The sequence below is a fragment of the Anomaloglossus baeobatrachus genome, chromosome 11 (genome assembly GCF_048569485.1).
Source record: "Anomaloglossus baeobatrachus isolate aAnoBae1 chromosome 11, aAnoBae1.hap1, whole genome shotgun sequence".
NCBI lineage: Eukaryota > Metazoa > Chordata > Amphibia > Anura > Aromobatidae > Anomaloglossus > Anomaloglossus baeobatrachus.
The window spans coordinates 123642311-123661500 of record NC_134363.1 but is presented as its reverse complement, the minus strand read 5'-3'; the positions used below and the strand labels follow the sequence as shown (position 1 = coordinate 123661500).

The following is a 19190-nucleotide window of genomic DNA, read 5'->3' as shown; positions in this document are numbered from 1 at the left end:
ACATCTCCTTGTAGGAAAATGCACCAAAAAACATGATGCAGCTTTCCCTTGTTTTTCTGCCAGGAGATGCAAATTTGGTGCAACAAATTTCTGCACCACACCGCATGACCTAGCAGAAAACCGCGTCAAAAATAGATTGCATTTTTCTGCCAGGAGATGCAGATTTGGTGCAGAAAAAAGTATTGTGGTTTTGATGCGTTTTTCTTCCAGGAGATACAGATTTCTGCAACCAATTTGTGCACCAAACCTGCATCTCCTGGCAAAAAAAATGCACCAAAACCGCAGAGCGCTTTTTGGTGCGTTTTGTCTTTCAGCAGATGCAGATTTCTGCAACAAACTTGTACACCAAATCTGCCTCTCCTGGAAGAAAAACACACCAAAAAAACACAATGCAGTTTTGATGCATTTTTTTTGCCAGGAAATGAAGGGTTCGTGCACAAATTTGTTGCAGAATCTGTATCTCCTGGAAGAAAAACACATCAAAACCACATTATTTTTTTCTGCCAGGAGATGCAGATTTTATGCAACCAAATATTCAATGTGTGGACATAGCCTAAGCCGGTAATCCGGTGTTGAATTCACTTCAAGTGAGTTCATTGAGTTCATAGAGTTTACTGAGGTGAGTTCACTGAGCTCGCCTGAGGTCACAACTAGGGTACTGTGGAAACTACCAGCTATGAGCTCATTTGAACTCACTGATATCACCGTTCTCAAAGCTGCGGCTCTGTTAGTTTGTCCCTAACACCGCAGTGCTCGGTCGCTTTTTCTAATGTGACTGTGCACTGCGACCTCAAGATGTAGCATAGCGGGGATCGTCGTGGGACATTGTATCTGTGGATTATGTCATATTTTCATTTTTACATGTAGCTATTGTATTTTTCATGTCAGTATTCATATAGCAGTTTCTGCTTTACATTTATTGTCCTTGCACGGTCACTGGTGTGCAGCCCTTCTATTTATATAGTGAAGATTTTTTAGGGTTTTTCACCTAGTTCAGACTTAGCATGGTGTTCCAAACGTTATTTCTTATGTGGATTACGTCAAACCTACAGGGGTGTTTTGGGGGGTTAATAAATTGGAGAAAGAGGGTGTGTTTTTTTTAAATAAAGAGTTTCTCTCTGTGTTTTGTGTTTATTTCTTTTTAATTACACGATTAGTAATGGGGAGTCTCATAGACCCCTCCTCATTACTAACCTCGGGCTTGATGGCAACTGTGGGTTTTTTTTAAAAAAATCACAGCTGTCATTATATCACCCCGATTGCCACCGCCCAGGGCAATCGGATGAGCCTAATGGATGTGACAGTTCTGGGGAGGCTACGGGCTGCTGTTTTTAGGGTGGGGGGCCCAATAACCATGGGCCTCACCAGTCTGAGAATCACTGCCTCAGCAGTCTGCTTTATCTTGGCTGAGTATCAAAATTGTAGGGAACCTATGCTGTTTTTTTCCTTTAATTAATAAAAGCCGCATGGGGTCCCTTTTATTTTGACACAAAGCCAAGATAACGCACACAGCAGGGTGTTGCTGCCTCCAGCTGTCTGCTTTATCTGCGCCGGGTATCAAAATGCAGGGGACCCTATGCAATTTTTTTCCATTATTTATTTACTTCTCCACTCCACTATGGGACCAAGACAGCTAGTGTGAGGGCAACCAATCAAAGACGCTGGCAGTCTGACTGCAACCAATCACAGACACTCTCACAGAAGGTGGGCGGGGGAAACAGTGCATAATTCATAAAGTTTAATGAGCGGACCCGAAAGCAGTGTGAAAAGCGACGTGGAGACTCAGTAAGTATTAATGTCCTGCTTAAATCCCCATTTTGTTTCCTTTTTTATTTATCCAAGTAGCTGAACCCAAACAGTAACACAGACTTCCCTGAGAAGTCCGTGTTCCAGGTCCATGCACAGACACTCGAGTTAACATATAGTTTTGGTTAGTTTACCATAGTGTCATTTATGACTAACCTAATTTTAATGTCCCATTCCCTAACTTGCTTATATCATTAGATCAAATACAACTAATAATAACAACTATAATATAATGTTTTTTACAGTATTTCCTGCTGGAATCCTTCAGCCTCCATTTTTCAGTAAACAACAACCACAAGCATTGAACTTTGGTGGAATTGGTATGGTCATTGGTCACGAAATCACTCACGGATTTGATGATAATGGTAATGATGAAATGTAACTGGCCTTAGTCATTGAGATAACAGAGGTGTATGGCATAAGCAACTGATGTGCTGCATGATGGACACACTAAACTGTTACGGGGGGACCTCCTGGTATAGGAATAGATGAAGATACACTACTACCAGTGGTCAGGGTCCACCGTGCTGTGATGGCAGAACTGCAGCTGGTGGCACAAGGCTCTACTGAAACCCAACAGTAACCCGGTAACTAAGGTACTCTATGTTACAGGTCACACAGAGGTACCAACAGATGTAAAGAGACTCTGTCCCATCACAGAGGATCTATGTATGCAGTATGCAGTTCTAAGACACACGATACTGCAGCATACATTCAGTATACTGAACTCTATTAAATAACAGAATCAGATAAGGAAATAATATTATAGTAAATAAACAGAACTCTGTTAACTCACAAAGTCTATATGGCGCATTACACTTCTGTTCCTTCACGGAAGGTAATATATATGTAGCATACACGGTATATATAGGGGCGGACAAGCAGAACACTAGCCGTATCCTGCTAGCAGGGCTCAGGGTATATGCAGTGGTGAGTGTACAGGGTACTGCTCCTATATCGGCTTGCTATATGGTACGGCCGGTTAGCCACCGGTCCCATAGCCGCCCAAGCCCGATATCACTGGAGCCTAGCTTCGCCAGTTACTGACCCTAACTCGGTCAATGGATATGACCGCAACACCTCACTCTAACCTGCCTCCTGACCCTCAATCAGTTCGGTGGGACTTCGCCGCCTAACCCTATCTAAGATGTGTACAGCAGTATGCACAAAGACGAGTGCGCACCTCCATGTGGGCGTCAGGGCTATTTATGACCTCTGTACCGCCCACATGTTGGAAGAATCACATGTAGCCAGCCCCTTTGGCCAATGGGAGCCCTACGCATCACTGATGATGTTATGGTGGCCAATAAGAATGTGCACATCACTGATAACGTCACCGGCCAATAGGAATGTGCCACATCACCGATGATGTCACGGCGGCCAATGGGGACGTGCCACATCACTGATGATGTCACGGCGGCCAATGGGAACTTATGACATCACCGATGATGTCACTGTGGCCAATAGGAAAATGCCACATCACTGACATGCTCAGATAGTGGCAGAACACCCATAGGAATCCCGCACATGCTCAGTAGGCTCTTTTTGACACAGTGTCCGAAAGCCAAAAAGTCCTGGTCAGCATCCGTGGCTCAGAAGACCGGACCGAGCGACTTCGGGTACGGGGAGGAACTGCTCCAGAAGGCAAACAAGGAGCCCCCGTGCCCCGGTTCGTGACACTAAACATTTAGGTCATTTGATTCATGGGTACACTATCTGGTCTACCTTTATAATCTTGGTATCGTGGTTGTCCAGCAGTAAGATGGGGATATTTAGGAGCTTTACTCTTTCGTATTGCTCCTCAAAATTAGTGCACATTCAGACATCAGTATTTCACATACGAGTACTATCTATGTTTTTCAAAGATAGAACTGATACCTCTTATATTCTATGGAACTGTTCACATGTCTGTGTATTTGTAAGGATTGAATGGTCTGCACAAAAACACAGCGTCATATATCAAACTCGCTAATGCAAATCTATGGGTCCATGAAATAGCTGGACAGGACTCAGATGCCACCCATGTGCTCTCCATTTTTCACTGACAGTCTGATAAGAGAAGTCTCTATATAACCTCCAAAAACTGATGGTATAAAAACTGACACTGATGAAAATCTAATCAAAATCACTGATGAAACTCAAACCATATTTTGTATTCAAGAAAAAAAGCAGTGACGTGTGAACGAGCCGTAATAATTATAACCGGTCAAGCTCAGGATCTTGTAAGTTATCTGTAAGGCTATGTGCGCACGTAGCGTTCTGCCCTGCAGAAATTTCTGCAGCGATTTGAACAGCACACGTGCACTTCAAATCGCTGCAGAAAGAGTCCGTAATGAAAAAAAAAGCCGATTCCATGCGCTCTGAGTGCAGCCCCTCCCATAGACAGAGCGGGACCTGCATGCAGAGCGCACGGAATAAAGTGACATGTCACTTCTTAGAACACGCACTTCGGGCAGCAGCCGAAATGCTGCGCTCTAATACGCCACGTGCGCACGGCCCCTGCACAATCTCCATAGATTGTGCTGGGGATGCAGGACGCTTCAGTTACGCTGCGGTGCAGATCGCAGCGTAACTGCATGCAAATACGCAACGTGCGCACATAGCCTCAGAATCTCAGTGTTGGTTGTTCTCTAACAGGAAGGAATTTTGACAAGGACGGAAATATGTTTGATTGGTGGAGCAACTTCTCTGCGATGCACTTCAAAGAGCAGTCCCGATGCATGGTCTACCAGTATGGCAATTACACCTGGGACTTGGCCGGGGGACAAAATGTGAGTACGTTGTTCTCTTTTGCCAAATATGCCATCATTTTTTAACCAAAGGTAGCTAATTCACCCGACTGTTGTGTGTAGCTTGGTCTAGTAATAACTGCACATCTTAGGTATACCAATCTAGGTTTACATCTCTCTTTCACTGGCCAACTATTGTTTTCTCAGGACTAGTAATTGGTTTGATATATAAACAAGTAATTTTTTAAAGAAATGTGATTAAAAATAAAATTTTTATTCCAAATTTTGACCCATTCACATCATATGACCTCCCTTCCCTTCCTCCCTTCCCTCTCTTCCCTAACTCCATCCCTCTCTGGAATTTTTTTTAAAAAAGTTTCAATATTACAGAAAAAAAGTCTAAAAAATAATTCTTGGCCCCCTGAGGAGATAATCATTAAGAACCCTGACAAACCCATGATGCATCTAACATGTTTTGTTCATTTGTTAAAGGTACTGTCCCCATTAAAGCAATTTTTGCCCCAACTGTACTTGCTTTTCTCGGGTTCCCTGATCAGTCTCCGCCACTGTGCCTGATATCTGGCATTGGCTGTGGTAATGAAGTAATGTCCACAGCACGGCAGTCAATCAGTATCATGGTGTGTGATGGGATAACCAGGGACCAGGGCTCCAAATCTGGCCCTCTGACTTGGGGGGCCCTAATTGTCTCTAATATTAGAGATACGTCTAATGGTGACGATGTCTGGGACGCTTTTCTTACCCTGCTCCTGAATTGTCTAATACCCCTCCCTCAAACTCACCCAGGAGTGGTAGAACCCACAGATTAGAACAAACAGGGGAAACCAATATCGTTCACATAGCACACTTACACACAGGTATTAGACAACAAGTGATAATGAGGAAAATAAGAGCAGGGAGGAAACAATGAGACAACAAGAGTGCGCCACAAAACCATGCACAGAGCAATACAATCACCAGCAGTACTGGGATACAACAGCACACAGACCGATGTAGCTAAAGCTATAGTCGGCATGGGAAGACAGGCTCCTCCATCTTAAAGAGGTATGGAGTGACTGTGATAGGTCTCCCACAACATGTGATCCAAAAGGTAACCAGCAGGCTAGCAGAAATTAAGTCCTGCAAGCCTGATTACTAATGAGAACACAGTTGGTCAATGGCCGAGCCTGCCTGTGCAACTCAGAAGCACAAAAGGAGGCATAGTGTGGAGTGTCAGACTCTGCAGTATGAACAGTGTCAGATGGTGCCATGACAATTGGTGAATTTAGAGCCAAACACTGTGTGACAAGTAGTGGATTCAGTGGCTCTGAAGGGGGCGGTCTCTCTACACACGCAGAGTTGCTGAGCTCACTGATTGGCTGCCATGATGTCAGTGCCACAGACAATGACAGACACTGGATGCAGTGGCAGAGAATCGCTGATGGACCTGGCGAAAAGGACTATAGTGCGGGTTATGTTTTAACAAACTGAAATTATCTAAAAGGGGACAACCCCTTTAATTGATGGTGGGACCAAGTAGCTCAAGTAGGTCCATTTGAGGTGTCATCTCTGATTTATCTGCTTACTGATTCATTGACCAGAAACTTTTTATTATAGCATCCATATAACTTGTGACTGTAGATAGAGAAGACAAGTCTTTTTTGTAGACAGCATACATTATCTGAAATCATGATTTTTCATTTTTTAGGTAAGTGGTATCATTACCCTAGGAGAAAATATTGCAGATAATGGCGGAGTCCGACAGGCTTACAAGGTAGACTATGATGAGATTTTTTTTCAACCCTGTTATTGCCGGTGGAAGTGGATGGAGGTAGACAAAGTTCTGACATTGAAATGTCACAATAATTAATGTTCTTCACGGTGTTTAGCAAGCGACACACTATTTAATGTGGTCAAATCTGCAATCTTTCATGACGAGTTAGTTACAGCATCAGCCTAATTGTGCAGCCGCCGAGCTCGGCTCTCTCTTTATCCCGGTCTTTTTCATTATTTTAATTTAATTTTATCAGCAGTTGGGTCTCCTGCGAGAGTCTTCTCTCTCCTTTGTATATTAAAGACTTATTATATAGGGCAAAGGTATTACGTGAAGCTCTTAGGCCCCAGTACAAAACAAGCTGTCCCCCACACACAGGCAATGCTCATCTATAACACCGGCATGTGGAAAAAGGGAGGTCAAGTCCATCCACTGCCCCCCGAAAGCTAACAAATGTCTACTGATGGCCATTGATACATAAAATGCTGATTCCTGAGTCCTGAGATTTGATAATAATGGTTTAGTTGTCTTTTGGTGACTTATAGGCATATCTGAAATGGGTGGAGAGACACGGCAAAGAGCCCAGGCTCCCTGGACTGGACCTGACGCACAAGCAGCTCTTTTTCCTGAATTTTGCACAGGTGAACTCTACGTAGACGTTTTGTTGAACTTTTAGAATGCAGAGTAAAGATATTTTTCATATAGTGAAGAAGAATTAGCACAGCATTAACTAGAGATACTTATACCAAATTACTAGAGAGTGCTGTTAGTATAATACTGATGTCTGTTCTATATTTACAGATAGTACTGGTACTAGAATATGAATACTTGTTCTATATTACCACCCAGTACTGTTGGTATAACATAGGGTATTGTCACTTATTCCATATTACCAGGCAGTAGTGTTTCTATATATGGGCTACTTTTAATTATTCTATATTACCAGGCAGTACTGCTGGTATAACATGGGTTATTTTTACTTATTCCATATTACTAGACCCAAACTTTAGTGCTATAAAATGGTGTTAGTAAGGGCTAGGTGGCTACAAAAGGAAGCAAAATGGGGATTAGAGCAGGACAGTTAAACTTACCGAGTCTCCCGCGTGGCTGTCACACTGCTTCCAGGACTGCTCATTAACTCTAATGAATATACACTGCTTTCCCCGCCCACCCTCTTTAACTGATTGCAGTCAGACTGCCGGCATGTCGGCATCTGTGATTAACAAGAAAAAACAATCACAGATCTTGGGGAGACCAGCCAGAGAGAACACTGCCAGCAGCCAACAAGGGCGCACAAGACAGTGAAATCCTAGGTGCATTGCCCCAAGGGAAATATGCAAATCAAAAAAGTCAGTGGAGCCTCTGTTAGGAGTCTCAACACAGAAAACTAGCGAGATATCCCTCCGGGAAGGACCTAGCCAAGGAATGGCTCTTTTCAGGAAACCACCATAACCACCATATTAAGTGGCCCTTTTAGTCAATATCCAACTCTTTGACGAGTTTAAAGATATGACAAGGGAATTACCAAGGCCAGATATCCATCCACAGACAGCTGTTTCAGGGTATTGCCCCTCATCAGTGTGGAGTAGGATCTGTGATTGGTTGTGGAGTGTAAAGTAAATAATTGGAAAAAATGGTGTAGCTGCCCCAGCTATAAGTGTTATCTTGGCTGTGTATCAAAATATTTGGGACCCCACGCGTCTTTTTTTTTAGTTATTGAAATAAAAGATTTAAAATTCCAGCTTGCGGAACATCACTCCCCCCGATTTTGATATCAGCAAAGATAAAGCAGACAGCTGGGGGCTGGTACTCTCAGGCTGGGGAGGCCCCTGGATAATGGGCCCTCCTCAGCCTAAAAATAGCAATCCGGGTGAGCTGAGAAAAGTGCCAGGATTGGCACATCTAATTAATGTGATAATTCTTGAGTGGCTCTGGGCAGCTATTTTTAGGCTGGGGAGGGCCCAATAACCATTGTCCTCCCCAGCCTGAGAATACTAGCCACTTTGTCTTGGCTGGGTATCAAAATTGGGGGGACTGCATGCCGTTTTTTTAAATTTTTTAAGTAATTAAAAAAAGCTGCATGGGGTCGCTCATACTTTGATACACAGCTAAGATAACACACATAGCTTGGGGCTGCAGCCTCTAGCCATCTTCTTTATCTACCCTGGGTATCAATATACGGAGGACCCTACACCATTTTAATTATTTATTTATTTGTACACTCAACCAATCACAGACACCAACTTGCTGGCAGTCTGACTGGAATCAATCTCTGACGCTGTCACAGAGCATGAGCGGAAAAGAAGTGCATATTAATGAGAGTTAATCAGCAGACCCGGAAGCAGTGTGAACTTTACAGGTTTGCCCTTCTCTACTAGGCAGTACTTCTGGTATAATATGGGTTACTTTTACCTATTGTATATTACTAGGCAGTGCTGTTGTTATGATATACATTATCTCTTCTTATTCCACATTACTACGCAGTACTGTTGTTACAATAATTGAGTATTGTTACCTTTTCCTTATTACTAGGTAGTACTGTTGGTATAATTTCATGTGAAATTGCCCAGTTTGCTCTCCCTTCCCCCTAATGCCAATCCTGCATACCAGCCTGTCTCCTGTTCAGTTCTTTTATACTCCTGCAATTAAAAGACCTTTGGTTAGCTCATGGTCACATGACTGTGAAGTCACCAAAGCTTCTTATTCATCTTAACCTTGGAATACAACTGCTGGGGTCCATAACAGAGTGGGGGACCTGAGAAATTGTGCAGTTTACCATCCCCCTACACCGTCCCTTACTGTAACTATGGCTTATTTTTGGATTAGGGTTTATATATCTCAAGCATACTCCAAAAATCCTGTAAAATCATTCTTGGGCTTATTTTCAGGGTAGGTCTTATTTTCATGACAACACAGTATGGGTTATTTTTACTTATCCATATTACTAGGCAGTACTGTTAGTATAATATGGGGTATTGCTACTTATTCCATATTACTAGGCAGTACTGTTAGTATAATATAGGATATTGCTACGTATTCCATATTACTAGGCAGTACTGTTAGTATAATATGGGGTATTGCTACTTATTCCATATTACTAGGCAGTACTGTTAGTATAATATAGGATATTGCTACGTATTCCATATTACTAGGCAGTACTGTTAGTATAATATAGGATATTGCTACGTATTCTATATTACTAGGCAGTACTGTTAGAATAATATAGGATATTGCTACGTATTCCATATTAATAGGCAGTACTGTTAGTATAATATGGGATATTGCTACTTATTCCATATTACTAGGCAGTACTGTTAGTATAATATAGGATATTGCTACGTATTCCATATTACTAGGCAGTACTGTTAGTATAATATAGGATATTGCTACGTATTCCATATTACTAGGCAGTACTGTTAGTATAATATAGGATATTGCTACGTATTCCATATTACAAGGCAGTACTGTTAGTATAATATAGGATATTGCTACGTATTCCATATTACTAGGCAGTACTGTTAGTATAATATGGGATATTGCTACTTATTCCATATTACTAGGCAGTACTGTTAGTATAATATAGGATATTGCTACGTATTCCATATTACTAGGCAGTACTGTTAGTATAATATAGGATATTGTTACATATTACTTGGAAATACTTATATAACTATATGTGACTCACAAAATAGAACTAATCAATAACTACATAACCCCTAAATTTTATATATAAATAAAGAAACTTTATTGAACAAGTTTTATTATTTGCACGTCTGAAGACAAAATAAAACAAACCCTATTAAAAACAACAAAAAGCAATGGGGTCAATGGCGTGTCACCTTATGGCATAAAATATGCATTAAAACAAATATACATAATAATCACATAAGTGGTAGTAAAACAATGGGGGTTACAGTGCTTGCAAAACTAAACAATTCATATGATTGTACGGACAGAAACCCACAAAGTCAATAATAGCCAATATAACACTGTTCAAATGGTAACAATTATAGCAATGGCATAGGGATTGTAGAGATACGGCTCAGATGGCAGTGTTTGAGGTAGACATGGGTGGTGACTTTAAACAAAAATTAAGATTCCATAAAGTGAGCCATGAAACAGAGAAATAAACAGACTTTCTTTTCATGACAACAGAATACACAGTTCTAACCAAGGCACTACTCTAAGTTCAACAAACAAGTGCAAAAATGGAGACATTTCACAAGAGGTCTTCTTACCTCAAAACACAGACCGACTAATAAACCCACCTGGACTTTCTTATGTCCACTATACCACTCCACGAGTTGGGGATATGTGAGCAGCCAGTCCCAACCATCTCTCTAACTGCTCGTAAACCTGGCCCTTGTCACCCCTATTAACCCTCTCAGTATTTTACGTACTGGAGCTAGCTTCCATGCTTATATCACAGAGAAAAAACACCTCTGTGATACATATCTCCCCAACATGTCGTGTCAAGTGCCCATAGTATTCTAATACAAAAGATGACAAACAGAAACCAGCAAATCCAACATTTAATATATGAAATAAAGTGCCAAAGTTCAATACCAGAATTATCCACCAGGGTACGCCATAATAAATATGACCTAGTAACTTAGAGCACACTGCCTACTGCCCCGACGTATGTTTTGCCTACAGCTGCTTCAGGAGGTTTTTTTGTTGGGACTTTGGTAGAATATGATACCTATTAGCAGAAAGGGCTTTTATGTCCAATTTTAATTATTTACTTAGAAATATTTTTGGCATAATGGGTTTGTAATATGTATTCCACATTACTAGGCAGTGTAGTAATTTAGTAACTGTACTGTAGTAAACGGAAAGAGCTTGGCCTCCTATAAAATGTCTTGTACATGCAGGTATGGTGTGGATCTTATCGACCAGAGTACGCCAGGCACTCAATAAAGACCGATGTGCACAGTCCATTTAAGTACAGGTGAGCTGTATTTCCTAATACCCTTACTCATTATAAAATTGTTAGGTATGTGACTAAAGGCTGCTTTACACGGTACGACCGATTGTGCAATTTCACAATCGATCGTACCCGCCCCCGTCCTTTTTGCGTCATGGGCAAATCGCTGCCCGTGGCGCACAAAGTCGGTAGCCCCCGTCACACATACTTACCTCTCGTGCGACCTCGCTGTGGGCGGCGAACGTCCACTTCCTGGAATGGGAGGGACGTTTGGCGTCACAGCGACGTCACACGGCCGCCGGCCAATGGAAGCGGAGGGGCGGAGATGAGCGGGACGTAAATATCCCGCCCACCTCCTTCCTTCTCATAGCCGGCGGCGGCCGCGTGACGCAGGTGAGCTGCTGTTCATCGTTCCCGGGGTGTCACACGGAGCGGCGTGTGCTACCCCGGAAACGATGAACTACTAAATTAAACGATATTATGGAACCTAGCGAGCAGTACATGACTCACGATTTGTGAGCGATACTGCGTCGCTAGGAGGTGTCACACAGGCCGGCATCGCCAGCGATGCCGGATGTGCGTCACAAAAACCGTGACCCCGACGATCTATCGCACAATAGATTGTCTGGTGTAAAGCAGCCTTAAGTGTGTGCCAGTCAGGTGTTTTATTCCTCCTTCCTTCTTTATGTGATCTGTCTGTTGTTTCTTGATGCTTTTTGTTACTTGATCCTTTTTGTTTCCTTCTATTCTTCTTTCTTTTCACCCTTCTTTTCTTCTTTTAGTGATTCTTTGTGGTCTTTCTTGTATTCTATATTTCTCTGTCTTTCTGTCTTCTCCTTCTTCTCTTTCTTTGCCTCTTCTTCTTTTGTTTATATTTCTTTGCTTTTACTTTCTCTTTTTTATTCTACTTAGTCTTAAGACCACTTTACACGCAACGACATCGCTAACGAGATGTCGTTGGGGTCACGGAATTCGTGACGCACATCCGGCCTCGTTAGCGACGTCGTTACTTGTGAAACGCACGAACATCCATTAAGAATCACAAAATACTCACCATGTCGTTGATCATTGACATGTCGTTCTAATCTCAAACATCGTTGCTGCTGCAGGTATGATGTTGTTCGTCGTTCCTGTGGCAGCACACATCGCTATGTGTGACACCCAAAAAACACAAAAACCTGAGCTGAAACAATGTTCAGTAAACATGCAACATTAAGCATGTGAATTGCAGCCTTAAGAATAGAAAAAACCAAGGAGAAAAATTGTATGAAAAATACCCTGAATATAAATAAATAAATTGCAAGTGCTTAATAACAGGGTACTTAGTGTATACATTTTTGCAAAAAGGTAATGATAATGTTTTTAACTTCAGTAGGTTAGGGACTGTCTCAGATGGGTACACCGTGACGAGGTGAGACAGCTTTTTACCTTTTTGCAAAAATGTATACACTAAGTACCCTGTTATTAAGCACTTGCAATTTATTTATTTATATTCAGGGTATTTTTCATACAATTTTTCTCCTTGGTTTTTTCTATGTGTGACACCGCCGGAACGAGGAACATAACCGTACCTGCGGCCGCCGGCAATGAGAAAGGAAGGAGGTGGGCGGGATGTTACGGTCGCTCATCTCCGCCCCTCCACTTCAATTGGGCGGCCGCTTAGTGACACCGCTGTGACGTCGCATGGACCGCCCCTTTAGAAAGGAGGCGGTTTGTCGGCAAGAATGATGTCGCTAGGAAGGCAAGTACGTGTGACCGTTCCTAGCGATGTTGTGCGCCACGGGCAGCGATTTGCCCGTGACGCACAACTGACAGGGGTGGGTACGCTAGCTAGCGGTATCGCTAGCGATGTCGCTGTGTGTAAAGTCCCCTTTAATCTTTTGTGTCTTTTCCATATAGTCTCTGCTTAACCTTTTATACTCTTGCCTTGTTTACATATTTTTTCTTTGCTAATGTTTGTATTAAATACTATTTTTCATTTTAATCCTACTTATCCATCTCTTCCTTCTAATTCCTCTACTTTTCTTTTTTTTTCTCTACCCTTAATTATTGTTCTTTACTTTTTTCATCAATCTCTATTCTACTATTTGTTTTCTTCTTGCTTCCTTTCCAACTAATTGAGTTTTTCCTTTCTTCGTTCACATTTTCCTCTATCTTTTATCTACTTAATTCGTCATCCTTAGGCTATGTGCGCACAGTGCGTTTTTCGCGGCGTTTTTGCGCGTTTTTCGGGTGCGTTTTTGGCCTCAAAACTGCAGGACTTTGCTTCCCCAGCAAAGTGTAGGAGTTTTCATTTTTGCTGTCCGCATACATCTGGTTTTTTTACCTGCGTTTGTGAGTAAAAAAAAAAAAATGGACCTGTCAGTCCTTTCCTGCGTTTTCTGCGTTTTCCGCCCATGCAATGCATTTGACGCAGCAAAACGCAGAGATCAAAAATGCAGCAAAACGCAGCCAAAAACGCACCAAATTGCGGCAAAAACGCATGCGTTTTTTGATGCGTTTTTTCGACGCAGGTGCGTTTTTGTGCGTTTTTAGCAGCCAAAAACGCACAAAAACGCAGCGTCAAAAAGACGCAGTGTGCGAACCTAGCCTTATGAGGAAAAAAACAGCAAATCAAGCGAATTTAAGGCTATGTGTGCACAGTGCGTTTTTCGCGGCGTTTTTGCGCGTTTTTCGGGTGCGTTTTTGGCCTCAAAACTGCAGGACTTTGCTTCCCCAGCAAAGTCTATGAGTTTTCATTTTTGCTGTCCGCACACATCTGTTTTTTTTACTGCAGGACTTTGCTTCCCCAGCAAAGTGTAGGAGTTTTCATTTTTGCTGTCCGCATACATCTGGTTTTTTTTACCTGCGTTTTTGAGTTAAAAAAAAAAAATGGACATGTCAGTTCTTTCCTGCGTTTTTCTGCGTTTTCCCCCCATGCAATGCATTGGAAAAACGCAGCAAAACGCAGAGATCAAAAACGCAGCAAAACGCAGCCAAAAACGCAGCCAAAAACGCACCAAATCGCGGCAAAAACGCATGCGTTTTTTTATGCGTTTTTTCGACGCAGGTGCGTTTTTGTGCGTTTTTAGTGGCCAAAAACGCAGCGTCAAAAAGACGCAGTGTGCGAACCTAGCCTTAGAAGTTTTAACAGGGAAATTTGATTGCATCAAAGTTATTCAATGCAAAGTTATTATTTTGCTCTGAGGTCTCTTCTTGAAGAACCACTCCAGCTTTTGTTTGACTTTCCAGTGGTGTGGTGATACTAATCTAAAGTCCGTGCTACTAGTAATAATCTTGTCCGCTGCCATCTTCACCTTTTATCGGCGGCGCTCTGGTCCCGTCGTGCCATCTTCAGCCACAACTTCTGACGGTGAAGACGGCAGCGGGTAAGTATAACACTAGGGTCAGGGACCTTTGTTAGAAACACCACTTCAGCAATGCACTAAAAATCTCTGGAGTGGTGATTTAACGTAAAATGTAAAAAAATTATAATAATACTCATCTCACCTCTTACCTGTTTTGCCGCTCCCGCAGCCCATTTGGTCCATTGTGCCTCTTCTTTCTGCTCTCCCCATCTCCTCTTTGGCCTTCTTCACTTTATGTCAGGTCTCCAGCACTGACTAGGCCTCTGACAACAATAGTGATATTAAGGTGCATGTTAAACAATCTGTATATCCCCTTAGTTCCTGACAATGTTGTAAGGGGTGGGCAGACCCCTTACAAAGAGGTTACAGTTATCCCGGAATGTTAATGTCATTTAATAAAAATGTTTTATTGATTATACACTGTGTTTAGTAGGTGGTTCCCCTAGTGGCCGGGTGGGACGGCTGTCACCACAGAAACAGAGCAGAAAGGGGAGGGAGGAGAAAAGTTGTTAGAAAAAGGTGGGGGCCAGGGAGAGCAGTTGTGTTCAGGACGGGAGAGAAAGCAGAAGGGGCAGAGTGTGGGAGCTGGGTGAATAGGAAAGCCGGAGAGAAAAGGAGAAGACGGAACCTCAAGTGCGAAGCAGTACCGGTGTGGGTCCGGTCTGTGTGTAACCGTTAGTGGGAGCCAGGTGAAGTGGATTAGCCGGGCACATCCCCACTGGAGGAGACGTCAGGACAGGTTTTCCCCCTAGCAAGAAGAAGTGTAAAGTCATCTACTACTGCCGGTGTTGTTTTATTGTGGAGAAGTTGGAATCAATAAAATGCCTTCTGTTTTCACTGGAACATGCCTGAAGAGTGTTTGTACAGCCAACAACATATGCACCACCACACTCTGCCCCACCACACCATCTCCCGGTCCAATAGTGACGGCGGAGCCAGGGGTAAGTCCGACCAAGCAAGGGGCCACGACTACATCCCCCGAGACCCCCCTGGCACCCCGTTACATGTGGCGTAGTCGGCAGGATCCAGATCGTATGCAAGGGGCCCCGATCCAAGAAGATGGAGACCAAGTGGTGCCTAGGGCACAGGATCCGGACTATATGCGAATGTTCCCGATCCCTTGGTGGGAAGAAGTAGTGCCTGAGGCGTTGGACCGGGCACAAGATGGCGGCAAGATGGCCGTCGTCTTCAAGGACGTAGAAAGCGCGGGAAGAATTGGCGCCAAAAGAAGAGCCTGGGGCTGGCCGGTGCCGAAAAAGAAGTTCGGAGTACTCCGCCCAAAGAGGGGAGGTGCTGGTCCCAGGGCGAAAAAGAAGAAGATATGTGAAGTGGGCGGTGTTTTGACGAAAAAGAAGAACCGCCGCGGAGGGGTCGATCTGATGTGTGAGACTGGGGGTGGAGTATACCCAAGAGCGGGAAAAGTAGGCCCGCCTCCACTTCCTCCAGCATCTCCACTGACCCCGCCGCCATTATCAGAGACGCTGACTGAAGACGAGATGGAGAACTCGAGAAAACAGCATGCTACAGGGGGCGCGCTGGTAGAAATCAGCCGGGGGAGAGGACGGCCGAAGCAGACTGCGGCCGCAGAAGGACTTACCCTTACTCTACCGGCTGTGCCAGGAGGACCGGAGCGGCCCACGAAAGTAACCTGGGTCACTACCTGGGATGCCGCGACCGGTGAGACCTCGACCGAAGTCCGAGGCACCTACAAGGCACAGCTGCCGTCGGGAGACAGACCCCTGGGTACCCCATACCCGTGCCCGGAGATACCCCCGCCAGCCGCGGTGGGATCTTCAACCCACGTACCAGTTCCGGCCCCGGAAGAACCATACGCCCGGGAGCTAGAAAAGGACGAGTGGGGTTTCTTTTGGGACCCAGTGCAGCCGTCGCCTCAGCTTCAACGGAAGTCTCCATCACCAGAACCTGACCCGGTACAGGAGAGGTTGCTGCCCGAGACCGTGGCCCGCGAAATGATGGCTGGTCCCCGGAGCGAGGCATTCGAATGGCAGCGTGCCTATCACCCTGAGTGAACTGTCGAGACCGGGAAAAGAGTGGACCTGTTTATGTTGAATACCGGCATTGTTCAGAGCCGGAAAAGTTTTCCTGTTTGCAACCGGTTCAAGATGCTAAGCCCGGAAGGAGCCTGATGCTGGACTGAGCCAGAGGTTCCCTCCGTGTGGTTACAAGAAACTTTGTTAGTTTGTGCTTCTGCCGTCTAAGACCGGGAGTGCTGCAAAAGCCTCCGGGCAGAAAATCTACAAAGACCGGGAGTGCTTACTGTAAGCCTCCGGGCACGTTACCGACTAAGACCGGGAGCTCCCAGGAGGGACTCCGGGCGCTGGACTGGTGTGCCCCTTGCGGGTGCCCTAAGGTGAACATGTTTGAAGTTTTATTAAAATGACTTTGTTTGTTTTAAATGGGGTTTTAGATTTATGCCTTGCCGGGAGGCTTAGGCTTAAAGAGGGGAGGTATGTAAGGGGTGGGCAGACCCCTTACAAAGAGGTTACAGTTATCCCGGAATGTTAATGTCATTTAATAAAAATGTTTTATTGATTATACACTGTGCTTAGTAGGTGGTTCCCCTAGTGGCCGGGTGGGACGGCTGTCACCACAGAAACAGAGCAGAAAGGGGAGGGAGGAGAAAAGTTGTTAGAAAAAGGTGGGGGCCAGGGAGAGCAGTTGTGTTCAGGACGGGAGAGAAAGCAGAAGGGGCAGAGTGTGGGAGCTGGGTGAATAGGAAAGCCGGAGAGAAAAGGAGAAGACGGAACCTCAAGTGTGAAGCAGTACCGGTGTGGGTCCGGTCTGTGTGTAACCGTTAGTGGGAGCCAGGTGAAGTGGATTAGCCGGGCACATCCCCACTGGAGGAGACGTCAGGACAGGTTTTCCCCCTAGCAAGAAGAAGTGTAAAGTCATCTACTACTGCCGGTGTTGTTTTATTGTGGAGAAGTTGGAATCAATAAAATGCCTTCTGTTTTCACTGGAACATGTCTGAAGAGTGTTTGTACAGCCAACGACATATGCACCACCACACTCTGCCCCACCACACCATCTCCCGGTCCAATAGTGACGGCGGAGCCAGGGGTAAGTCCGACCAAGCAAGGGGCCACGACTACATCCCCCGAGACCCCCCTGGCACCCGTTACAATGTCATGATTTCACAACGTATGTCAAGATGGCACAGTAGGCAGTGACATCAGATGTCCAGTCAGTGATGCAAGCCATGGCATAGAGTAAAGTAGGCTGAAGATGATGCTTGCGATGGGGAAAGGTGAAAAGAAGAGGTGTGGAGGACATCGGGCTGTAGATGAGGGAAATATTATTTTATTTTTTACTCTTTTGCCCTACCTAATAGGGTTTATCAAAATGGCAGTTGCAAAACAAATTCTAAAGAAATTCTGAAAAAAAATTAGGAGTAGGGGGTGGAATTTGAAGAGTAATCAATTCCAGTAGAATACATTTTCTCATCTCTAGCAGTGAGTACCGTTTTGTTTTGGTGTGTTTTTTAGCCCATGTTGATCATGGCCCTCAGGATTGAACAATTCCTTAATCCATTCTCATTTGTAATTCATGTTCTCATTCCAGGGTGATGGGATCCCTACAAAACTTTGAAGCTTTCTCCGAAGAATTTAACTGCAAGAAAGGCACCACAATGCACCCTGTAGAACGATGCCGAGTTTGGTAGTCTGAAGATCTTTCAAAACGCAACCTAAAAATGTTTACTGGGCTGGCTTATACATTTTGCCAATGATGTGCTTGGTATTTCCCTCTGATTAGGTCGGAGCCATGGTGTGTGTAGCAAGTCAGGGACAAGCGAGGCGGCAGGCATACTGGTTTAGGGTTTCCATAACACAAACTCAAGTGTAGAGTTTTATGCCATGTGTCGCATGGAGAAAGTTATGATAGAAAAGACTGTTTTATTGGCTTGACTGTTATAAAAAAAATAATTCTGCTGTCAGGTTTCAAAGACTAGTTCCAAGAAGATGTATTTTTTTTCTCAAGTTAACTTGGCTTTTGATATTATGTTGTATGTCTGTGCTGCTCTCATTTCACTTTTTCAAAAACATTAAAAAAAAAAAAAAAAAGAAATTAATAAGGCAAAATTAACTTTGATCAACTCCCCATGTGTAAGATCGTCCCCCAAAAATATTAATGGGAAAATTACAACGGCAAAATGAACTGTTTTCCCAACTCCCCATGTGTAAGGTTGTCCCTTAGTATATGAAACACATAATTTAAGCTACTTCCTGGTATTGTCATCATACCCTTCTGTGGCCTATAGGTAGCGTATTTTATTCTATCACTGCATAGCTGTTTTTCAATAAAATTTTTCATAACTATTACTATTTTTTTATTAGAAACAATGTCAAATCACGCAAACCCCAATTGTAACTTTTTTTGTAAAAATCGGCACAAAGCGCATAAGCTTTGCAAACGCGTTTCTATACCATAGCGGAAACTGAAAATGGAGTCCATGCTAAAAAAGTCTGGAATTATAGAATTAGGAATATTTCCTTCAGCATTGACTCACGTTAGATTTTTGCTGGAGAACAGTAATGTTATATGAACCCCAAATCACTGGACATTTCCAAACTATTCTATAGGGACCCAAA

The 19190-nt window shown here is 43.7% G+C and overlaps 1 protein-coding gene across 2 annotated transcripts in view; it reads left to right on the top strand.

Annotated features, from left to right (window-relative positions):
* MMEL1 (membrane metalloendopeptidase like 1) overlaps positions 1–18673 on the top strand; it is a 450309-nt gene extending 431636 nt beyond the window's left edge. For both annotated transcript variants that reach the window (XM_075329400.1, XM_075329399.1), the window contains exons 18-23: positions 2052–2171; positions 4444–4577; positions 6241–6306; positions 6852–6947; positions 11181–11257; positions 18163–18673. In XM_075329400.1, the coding sequence (XP_075185515.1) occupies positions 2052–2171; positions 4444–4577; positions 6241–6306; positions 6852–6947; positions 11181–11257; positions 18163–18262 (593 nt within the window). In that variant the 3' untranslated portion in view covers positions 18263–18673. The remainder of the gene's footprint in view (positions 1–2051; positions 2172–4443; positions 4578–6240; positions 6307–6851; positions 6948–11180; positions 11258–18162) is intronic.
* Positions 18674–19190: the final 517 nt, after the last annotated feature.